This window comes from Sipha flava, unplaced genomic scaffold (genome assembly GCF_003268045.1).
Source record: "Sipha flava isolate LNK unplaced genomic scaffold, YSA_version1 557_pilon_pilon, whole genome shotgun sequence".
In the NCBI taxonomy this organism is placed as follows: domain Eukaryota; kingdom Metazoa; phylum Arthropoda; class Insecta; order Hemiptera; family Aphididae; genus Sipha; species Sipha flava.
In genome coordinates this window covers 184,179-195,833 of record NW_020273540.1, presented here as the reverse complement: position 1 = coordinate 195,833, position 11,655 = coordinate 184,179, and the positions used below count along the sequence as shown (strand labels likewise).

Below are 11,655 nucleotides of genomic sequence, written 5' to 3'. Positions count from 1 at the left end.
TGAGTTATTTCCACAGATATCTGTGGTTATTTCATATATCACATAATATTCATGGAATAAACAAGGAATATAATTTCCATGATGAAAGTATTTTTTATCAGAGTTTGATAATTATTTGTTTTTCATTTTCTATATATTTATTGTTACCTATTTCTATTTTTTACATAGTTATTATTATATTGTGTATGATTTATACTTTTAACAGAAGACGTTATAAAATTATTTTATTAATTTACTATAATTTCTATTTTTAAAAACGCCAGTTAGCTTTATATAAATGTAAGGCTGCCATGATTCCAAGGCTTGTTAGAACAATATGGGAGGCTGTTTAGGTTTACAAAGAAATCGCAGAGGAAGGAATGCGTCCTCAGACAATGGATCTCGCCCAAGTTCTGGTAAAGTATTTAACTATATATTTAAATTCTCTTGATATTTTGATAAATCTCATCCTACTAATAATTTATCATTATACAATTACCTATTAATATAATTGCAATATAATTAATGTAATATATCATGTGCATAAAATACTGACTATCCACATTTATTTAATATATAATTAATAATAATTAATCACATTTTTACAATATTAATAAATAATTAGTATTATATATATATGTTATTTTAGGTATGCTTTCATACGTAACAGGTGTATATTATTTAGACAGAACTAAATAAAAAGACTATCAATAATTTAAAATATGTGAATATTGTTTTCATTATTAAATATTATATAACTGTATAGTAATTTAATTAAATTTTGATCTAATGTGAATAGATTTTAAATATTAATTCAAAATTAAAAAAAAGTGTAAATTTGGTATTCCTTGTTTTTATTAGTTAAATATCTATTTCCCTTTGTGGGTGGAGGCAGAATTCACCCACAGTAGTCTATGCCTATCTTAAAAGGTGAGAATGGACTCAGCCCTCCTGGTAGGGGTTCAGCAAGAGACTAATAACCTCTCCCAGCAAAAAAGCACCTTTACACAACCATAAAAATGGAAATTAAGCCTCGAACATAGAGAATGGGATAAAGACTGAACAAGGAAACCAAATTAAGAGGATGAAATAAAGGAAAACGGACTGGACAATTACTACTTGGAATATACAAACACTGTTGCAAGTAGGAAAAACGAACTAATTATCACTAGAGATTAGAAAGTATAACATCGATCTAGTAACTCTACAAGAAATCAAATGGCATAGACAAAAATCTATACAACATAAAGACTACACATTATACTATAATGGTCCAGATAAGAAAACAGGAAGTTATGGCATCAAATTATATGTAAGCAAGAAAATGAGCAAGTTTTTCTTAAACTTTGAAGATAGAATATGCTAAATAAAATTCAAAGGAAAATTCAGAAACAACAATATTCTCAATGTGTGCTCCAACAAAAATCTCTGATAAACAAGAAAAAGAGAATTTTCACGACTTCCTAGATAAATACACTGATAAAGTACCTAAACATGATATGATTATTATAATTGGCAATTTTGCAAAGATACAGGAAGAGAAGTCAATACAATCAATAACTGGAAGATTCTCCTTACACGACAATACAAATGACAATAGCTTACTTTTAGCCCAATGTGTGAAGACACACAGGATGGTAATTAAAATTACTTGCTTCCCACACAAAAACGTACATAAAAAAACATGAAAAATGCCTCAATCAAATCGTTCATATACTTGTATCTTCCAAACATGCCTTAGCCATAACTGACATCAGAACGATGAGAGGCGCCAATAGCGATTTAGTTTGTGCAATAATTAGACAACGCTTAGAAATTATACAAAAAGACAAATTAATAAAAAGAAAGAAATGAAACACAGAATGTTTAAAAAATAGTGATGACCTAATAAAATATCAGGAAGCTTGTGACACAAGACTAAGTACCCTAAGAGACATAAATACGAAAGATCAAATAGAAGAAAGGGGAGAGGGAGCTTTTCAAAATCGATGTAGTCAATGCAGCCCAGGATACTGTAGGTATCACTAAGTATACTAGAAATGATGAATATATTGAAATTCTTATTAAAAAAAATTAAGCAAGACAAAAAATGGTACAACAATATAACGAGAAACCAGACAAAACTATGAAACATACAGCAACCTAAGAAGAGCAGCAAAAACCATTAGTCACACTAAGAAAAGGGAAATGATAAAAACGTGTAGATTGAAAAGTTAAACAAGATGGGAAACAGCAGACTGTTTTATAATAATATCAAATTGTTTCAAAAAGGATTTCAGCCTAGAATAGAACATGCAGAGAAAATAATGGATGGATCAATAATTGATAAAAAAAGAAAAGAAATTACAGATATATAGAAAGAATACTTAACGAGTTACTCAACTATGAATAAGGTATAAAATATATCACATGGCCCCCAACCATAGATTGAAAAGCGAACTATAAATTAATTTGATACAACTATTATCAAATTAAAAAATAACAAAGCTTCTGATGAAAATGATATAAGAGGGGAACTAATAAAAAATAGCAGTAAGAAGTATAAAGACGTAATATTTGATCGCATATGCTGTATATGGGAAAACAAGATGCCAAAAAATTGGAGTTGTGGAATCATATGTCCTATTTTCAAAAAAGGAAATAGAGCATAATGCACAAACTATAGGGGAATTATGCTACTAAGTGTCCCATATAAAATATTGTCAATTATGCTCTTGAAAAAACTAGAAATATACGCTGAAGAAATACAGAATGAATACTAATGTGGCTTCCACAACGAGAAATGCACCACTGATCAAATTTTTATTGTTAGATTAATAATGGAAAAATGTCTTCAAAAAATCAATTCCGACGTACACATGTTATTTATTGGGTATTAACAAACATTTGATAGCCTGTATAGGTCAGCCATAATTAAAGCACTAGTTAAAAATGGCGTCCCTGATAAAATAATAAAACTGATAGGTACGACCCTTGAAAATGCAACAGCAAAAGTCAAAATAGGTGGATCAGTGAGCGACTCTTTCGACATTGTTTTTGGAGTAGGACAAGGTGATGCCTTATCTGCAACATTGTTCAACATTGCTCTATACAAATCTGTGAAACAAAAATGCCATGAGAGATGCCTTCTGTATGATAGAACTAAAAGGGAAAATGATGGGTTTAAAAATTAACAAAAAAAAGACAAAGTATATAAAACTATCTGCAGTCGACAAACATCACAAGGTGCAAAATATTACAAATGGAGAGTATTGCTTTGAGAGGTTAAAAGAATTTTTGTATCTTGGCTCTTCTCTTAACAACAGTAATAACATGATGGTAAAGATTTAGAGAAAATTCATGGCCGGCAGTCATGCATACTATGCCAATATCATACATACTCTTTGAGTCAAAACTTCTGTCAAAAGTCACTAAGATGAAGATTTACAAAAACCTCATCAGACCTGTAGTATGCTATGGAGCTGAAAGTTGGACACAAAAGCTGATGCCAACAGGCTAAAGATATTAGAAAGAAATATGGAGCAGTTAATGAAGAAGGAATATAGAGGATATGAAACAGCAGAGAAATAGAACAAATTCTAAAAAATTAAAACATAATAAAATATATAAAATCATGTAGGGTTTAATAGCTGGGTCATGTAGAAAAAATGGACAAAGAAATATTACCCAAACAAGTAATGCATGTAAGAATGGAAGGAATCAGGAAACAAAGACGTCCAAGAAGCAGATGGATTGATGAAGTGAAGAAACATCTACAACAAATAGGGATAAAGAACTAGATAAATGTTGCAAAAAATTATGATAAGTGGAGAAGTTATGGATGCCAAAAGCCATCATGGCTTGTAGAGCTTATGAAAAAGAAGTTAAAAGAATAATGAAAGTTATTTTAAAAAAAAAAATCATACTATTCAGAATATCTTTACAAATAACCAAGATTGGGCGAGTTAATAATATTTTTTAACTCAGTTAAGTTAAATAAATTGAGTTCATTTTCAATTAAGTTAATTTAATGTGAATTACATCAGTTAAGTTAAAAATTAAAGTTAAATTAAAATAAAAAAGTTAAAATTAACTCAACTTTAACTTTTTAACTCGTTTATGTCCAAGCTTGATTATAAATATGATTATAATACAAGACAATTATCTAATATTACTATATTATTAATGCATACAAATTAATTAAATTTAATTAAATTTACTTATGTCTAGAACTAAAAATATGTAATAAATATCATTAGACAACAAAATAAATAAATACTTTAATAGTTAAAAAAAATATTTACTTGGCTGCTGAAAGAATTAAATATAGACAGTTATATATTTATAAACCAATAACTTGTATAGTGTGTAATATATAGTATATTATAAATCACTATCTTAAATATTTGTAACCTATATTGTATATTCAGGTATAGTTTAATTTTGAAAGTCTAAATTTGTATGATTGATTCAACTGTTACAATGTAAATTGTTTTTAAATCAATGAATATAATATTTATTAGATTTGTAACTTGGGGACCCTTATAAAAACCTATTTACAAAGATCCATTAATTTTTAAAGAAATAACATAATTCATATTGTCCGTTGATTATCTGTTATTTATTTCATATAGGTCTTATTATTTTTATCATTATTAATTATTTTGTATCATATTTTATAATTCACTAAACTATTTTCTCTATAGGTACTAATAGAAAAAATCACCCATTGTGCCATGAAACAATCCGTTGGAAATCTGATGTTCCTTTAACTGAAGGTCAGTTACGAAGTAAACGTGATGAGTTTTGGGATACAGCCCCAGCATTTGAAGGACGTAAAGAAATATGGGATGCATTAAGAGCAGCTACTGCAGCTGCTGAATCGACTGATTTTCAATTAGCACAAGCTATACTTGACGGCGCTAACATTTCAGTTCCTAACGGTAAATATATTTTTGATTGTTTAATTATTTTTTATACCAAATACCAGAGGCGGCCAAACGGTTGATTGCGGACGATTTCAGAGTCAATCATGTTAGAATTTATTTTTAGGCCACTTGCATGAAAATTAATCGTGGTGGTTATGAACAAATTGCCAGTAAGTTTTATCTGTATAGTTTTTATCTTTAATTTTAGTTTATAAAAAAATTTTCTAAGAAAGTCGATCTTCAAAGGTGAAGTATAGTTTTAGTAGATTGTGGTCAAATAAAGTTTGGCCGCTTCTGCCATATATAATAAATAACAAATATGACAAGTAAGAAATAGATTTATATGTATATGTTTATATTTATTAGAATAAATTATTTAAAATTAGTAAAAATAAGTGAAATAAAGTAAATATATATGATTTAAATGTTTTTATTAAAAAAATATCAATTCTATTTCACTTATTTACATTTTTTATTTCTGATTATTGAGTTTGTCAGTAATGTCCACGAATCATCTCAATATGATATAAATGGTGGTGTTTTTATTTTGAATGTTTTTGCATATTTTGGATAAAATGCATATTATTGCATATATTGAATAGAATTAATATTATTGCATATTTCTATTATGAGAATGTGAAAAATTAATGTTTTATAGTATATTTCGTATTTAATTCTAGCCCTGTTGTTTAATGTATAAAACTTGTTTTTTTTTTTTTTTTTTGTCAAACATGCATTTTATTTTAAATTATTTTATTTTATTTCTCAATTACATTATATTAAAACAAACAGCCAACCATTGATGTATTTCAATAAATATTTTTTTTGTTAACTATATTTATGTGTTTATCTTATAAAAATTCAAATGCATATTTTACAATTTTTTATTGCATACAAATCCTAGCTCTGCTGATCAATAAGTGAATTAAAGAGAAAACTATTTTTAATTGTTTTTAAATAAATATTTAATTTTCATAAACTAAGAATATTATAAGTGAAAATAAAGATTGTTAATAGTTAAGTTTAAATAATAATATGTGCAATATATAATTATGTTTTTAATACCAAATTTTCATTATAATTAAACATAAAATAAAATATTGTATCCAAGCAGGATAAGCTGACTTTATTTTAATGTAAAGTAACCAAATTGAACCCATTTTTCGGTTGTTTCACTTTCTTGGTGGGAAACATTATTTAGATAAAATAGCTTAGTTGCTGATATCTCAGCAAAAATATGAAAATATATTATAATAAAAAATTTTATTAAAATTCAATTTTTAAAAACATATATTGATGGCTTTATGTACTTATAAATCTATTACTTAAATATAATGAACGCTCTTATTGTTATTAATAAATTAAATAATTCAAATTTTTTTTTTTTTTTAAGGATTTCTTACTGAATGCTATGATGAATTAGGAACTCGATATCAAGTTCCTGTGTACTGTCTTTCTTATCCTATAAATATAGTAAAAGAAGGCAGCGGCAGAGATTCTCCAGTTGAACAAACCGGTATTACTTTTTTGATTATTAATTATTCTAATAATATAAATTTTTTTAAACTAAAAATAATTTATAACATAAATTGTGTAATTTATAATTTAATACATGTTGTGTATTTTTATTACCTATAATTTTAACATCTTGTATAGAATCCTCAGATGAAGGTTCAGAAATAATGTTAAAACTTCGCTTGTCATCAAACTGTCAAGATATTAAAATGCCATTAATGACAAGAGATACTATAGCACAAGCTAAAAAAAAATTACAAGTAAGTAACCTAAGGTCTTTTAAACATACATTTTCACTTTAAAACTAAACAATTATGACTAAATTATTTATTTATTATTTAATATATTAAGTTGAAATTAAAATAATTTTATATTTTTATAAGTTAACTGTTTTAAAAATAATATATTTTAATTGTGTTATAAAAATATAAAAATGTATCAATATTTTATTTTGGTAAATATTAATGTAAAAGGTATTACATTTATCGTGCAAAATGTAATAATGTAGTTAATTTTATAACAATTTGTAATTTTAAATTAATACGAAACATGCCTCAAAAGTAAGGTCTCCGAAATAATTATGATTAAATGTAGTTAAAAAATGTTTTACTTAAGTTTATATATAGTATATATGAATTATTATTCCACAGAATGACCATTTATTGTATTTACATGCATTTTTTATACCGCACTGGAATTTTTTGTATGCATGCCTCATAGAAACTCACCGTGATCTCTTTTTGCAACTATTGGGATATTTCTTTTTTCAACTATTCATCTGTCTCCATCTTTTTTCCATATCAAATGTTTCTTTAAGTTCAAGAACAAGTGGTAATCGGATGGAGCAAGGTCTGGGCTTTAAAGGGTATAAGAAATCACTTCTCAACCAAACTGATCTAAGAAAGTTTTTATGTTGCAGGCAATGTGAGGCCAGACATTGTCATGTAAGAGACAATTCCTAACTCCTAATTTTCTGAAAATTCTCTACGTGACTTTCTCATATTTTTTGCAGATATGCAATCCATACCATATGTCTCCTATGTATTGATATTTGAGTTTCATCCTTTGAATGAAAAAAATAGAAGCACATACTTTATATTAAGCATACACAATCTAAATACTGGATTAAGTAGAGCAAACTTTTATTTGAAAGAGAAGAAGCTTGCTTCACTATACTTCAATGTTACTTTTGGAAAAATATATATTTTTGGGTCTAGGAGCATGGAGACCTTATTTTTGGGACATGCCTTGTTTTTAATAATTTATATTAATAACTTAAAACATTTGGTTAAATAGCATCACTGTCTTTAAAAAACATTTTACTCAATCTTAAAATGCCAAATTATATTAAAGACTATACTTGAAATGCAATAATTGTATTATTTAAGTACTCTATTTCTGTAGAATATTGGTTATATTTAATCAATAATAAATCAGTGAAAACATTAGTAATATAATACTTATTTATGAATTGTATAAGTGTCTCATGATTAAAATATTAAACACTATCAACTTAAAAATAAAACTTATTATAATAATATATTAATATCTATTCTTAGAATTATAAGTAGCTATTTGATGCATTGTTTCCTACTATTAAAGAAATTGGTTCTACGTTGTTTAGTATGATGATTTTGACATGGATAAACTACTTTTAGTTCTTGCCATATCCTATTCTATCATAAAATTAATATAATTAGTAAAACTTAATTTTTAAGATATATATTTTTAATAATGATAATTAAATAAATTTATTTTTCATTAGGCTAAACAAGGCATTGGTCCACAACATCAGAGATGGTTTTTTGGTGGTAAGCTATTGGGTGATAAATTACATATAGATGAAGCTAGAATTCTTCCTAGTTATGTTATTCAAGTAATCATTAATCCTGAACCAATACACGAAAGCTGAATTCTATGTGCTGTCATTTCGTTTTTTGATACATGCTTATCTATTTAGGATTAAATTGAAATTGATGTTACATAAGTACATTTAAATTCTAAATATTTTATTTTTTATTAAATGCTTAGTTGTATTTCAGTAAAATGTCATAATTTTTATAATTACCTAATCTATAGGTCAAATTTCACTTTATTTCATTAATTAACATCATTATGACATTTTTAATGCTTACAGATTCTTACTTTAGTTTTATTATGCAAAAAAAAGATAATTTTAAAGTTTGAAACATGTAATGCTTATGATAAAATCAGGATATAAGCAAAACAAAATATAAATAGTAAAATGTTTTGGCATTATAATTTTATTATTAAATACTTTTAATTTAATTTTTTGTATTCAATTTAACGTTTTTATCTTACTTTCATAAGTTTTTAATGAACTATTTTGTATGTGTGATCATGGTATTGTATTTAATGAAAAATAGATAAGAGTACAAACTTATAATGATCAAATTTAATAATATCAATAAACTATAAAATAAATTCCCTTGTAAATTTTATACTAAGTGTTAAGTTAAAGTATTTATGATAAACATTTTATTAATAACATTGTTTATAACATTTTCTACACTTATTTAAAAATTTAAATATTGTTACTTATTAATTATTATGTTTGAATTTAATGTTTTTATTTATATATTTTTTAATATTTAAAAAATGCTATTAGTTTTTTTTACTTTGTATTTTGTTTTTTTTCTAGTTAATGTTAATTGATTTTGAAGTCTGTATGTTTAAGTATGTTTAATTATTGCTAAATATTAAAATAAAAAATAAAAATAAAATAAAAACAACAAATAAGTTTGTGCTAATAATGTAAATTATGTCAAATTCACTACTCAAATGTTATGTATTAATTTTTTTTTAAGTATCAAACCAATCAAGTTCTTCAATAACCTATTAATTTTAAGTAAATGAAAATTGATTTATTGACTAATGTCTACTTTAATCTTGAACAACAATACCAATGTGGGATTAAAATAATATTTTATCAATGTAATAATTATTATATTTAAAATTGAAAATATGAAAAAAATAAACAATCATTTTAGTTTTTAGTTTTTTTTGAATTAATAATGAATTTTTCTTTAAGTTAATACTTATTTATAAAATACAATCTCAGTAGAGTTTAATATTTTCCTTTTTTACTTGTAATTGATCATCCTACAATTCATCTCTCTATTAATTATCCATGAATTTAATCATTTCCTAAAGAAATTTAATTCAAAGAAATTCTTAAATAATATGTGTAACTTTAAGCTTGCTAACTGCACAGTTTTATGCGATTTCCGATGACAACGACGCGACTCCAGATAGGCTCCAGTTTGGCGGAGAAACCGGATAATGAAGTCACTACTCACTCTCCGGTTCGCAGACATTGTATATTCATATTACATTAATTTAAAAAAATGTTCACACTTTTTTAAATCAGCTTTATTTTTTTTCAACGTATTTAAAAATACATTAACAATAGCAGCCCTATACAACGACGACTAGCTCTTATTCTTATGAAAAACAAAATCATTGATCATGATTCACCTTGATTTTATTTGCCATGGATATGGATACGATTTATACAAATCGATAAATTCTTCCAAAATCTTACGGCTCATTATTATATAATATAATAATATACTCGTATTATAATAAAACAGGTATAAATGTTATAACGTTAAATGAATATATGTGTATGATGCAACTGCGATACCGAAAAAAGTTGGTTGGACGATAAAGTGAACACACTCTAGTCTGCCTGTACAGTCATAATTGCACAGTAGGGCGGAGCGAAAAAATGAACTTAGAATTCAAAACTTTTAATAGGATAAAAAATATGTGTTTGGGTCCCTAAAGGCTGTATAAAAAAATTGCATTTATCTAAAAGAAAATTAAGAGGTGGAGCAAGGCATTTGAAGTATAGTAATGTTATTTGCTTTATATATCGAGTTATTCCATATACGACATACACGTTGGCTCCTCCATACTATTGAATTCTAAGAAACATTTAATTGGCAATTTCTTATACATTCGGCAATTAGCCTTGTTGTGTTACTCGTAAATTATCGTTAATAGTAGTAACCCGCATAGAACAATGCCTACTCGCTACCCAGCTCATAAATCAGACGTTGGTCGCGATGGTCACGCGATGTCTTGGAATAAGTCCCACATTCGCTATATAAGAAACCTAGACGTCACAGTTCGGGTTTAAAATACGACGTTCTTATTGGTCGATTTCAAATTGCCGCGCTTTTATATATGAATTATTATTGATTATCTATATTTTAATTATACTATAATTATGTTTAATTATGTGATAACCATCACTTAATCATCATATTAATATCATTGTTATTATTAATTATCACTTAATAATATATATTTGATGACTTGATGTACAAATATTATTTAATTTACTTTAATTTATCTTATTTATTTCATCTATGATGATAGCACAATAATAATAATTCATATATAAAAGCACGGCAATTTGAAATCAACCAATAAAAGCGTCATATTTTAAACCCGCACTGTGACGTCTAGGGTTTCTTATATCGCGTCCCGTTCATTGTTCCGTACATAATGATAATTATAGTCACTCAGCTACAGCCCCCCCCCCCCGAAATTTTTTAAAAAACAAAAAATATTTTAAACGTATGTTATATTTTAATGCTGCTTTATGCTTTGTATAGATAAGTACCTACTGTGTCTTTTTAGTAATTCTGAGATAGCAGTGGTAATTTAACTCTGTCCATAGTAGCCCTTCCCGAAAATATTTTCTGTATACGACACTGGCGTGAACATTTAAAAAAACCATGCGCAACCAGGATTTTTTCAAGAGGGGTGTCCGCCAGTAGCGTATACAGTTGTTCCTCAAGTTTCAGATGACATATATATATTTAGATAAAATTCACATATAATTTTGGTAGTTATAAAATTTTCAACTTATTAGGTATACAATAAAAGTATTATACTAAGTTTATAATGATACAATATAAGTAGGTACCACAAAATTTATAACTTTATCATAATTACACAAGAATAAAATATTTATTATATTTTAATGACATTATAACATTCATTTTATCGTATAGTTTCTATGGCCTATGTACGATGATTTTATTTTATTTTTTTGCTCTTATTGACTATCAATAATAGATTGCGGATTTCTAATTGGTCTTCCTGGATACCTTGGGTCCACGATCTTAGGTAATAGACAATCGTAAAAAAATTTTTGTAATTTTGAAACGTTTGTTCTTCCCAAAATTGTTTATCAAAAAAGATTGTTTCCGTTTTTATT

At 26.2% G+C, this 11,655-nt stretch overlaps 1 protein-coding gene across 1 annotated transcript; it reads left to right on the top strand.

Moving 5' to 3' along the window:
* The first annotated feature begins 206 nt into the window (after positions 1-206).
* LOC112691096 (ubiquitin domain-containing protein 1) lies at positions 207-8,608 on the top strand. Its single transcript, XM_025565239.1, has 5 exons — positions 207-395; positions 4,665-4,901; positions 6,280-6,402; positions 6,543-6,661; positions 8,167-8,608. Exons 1-5 carry the CDS (start codon positions 317-319, stop codon positions 8,311-8,313), a joined length of 705 nt encoding a protein of 234 aa, XP_025421024.1. The 5' UTR covers positions 207-316; the 3' UTR covers positions 8,314-8,608.
* The last annotated feature ends 3,047 nt before the right edge of the window (positions 8,609-11,655 follow it).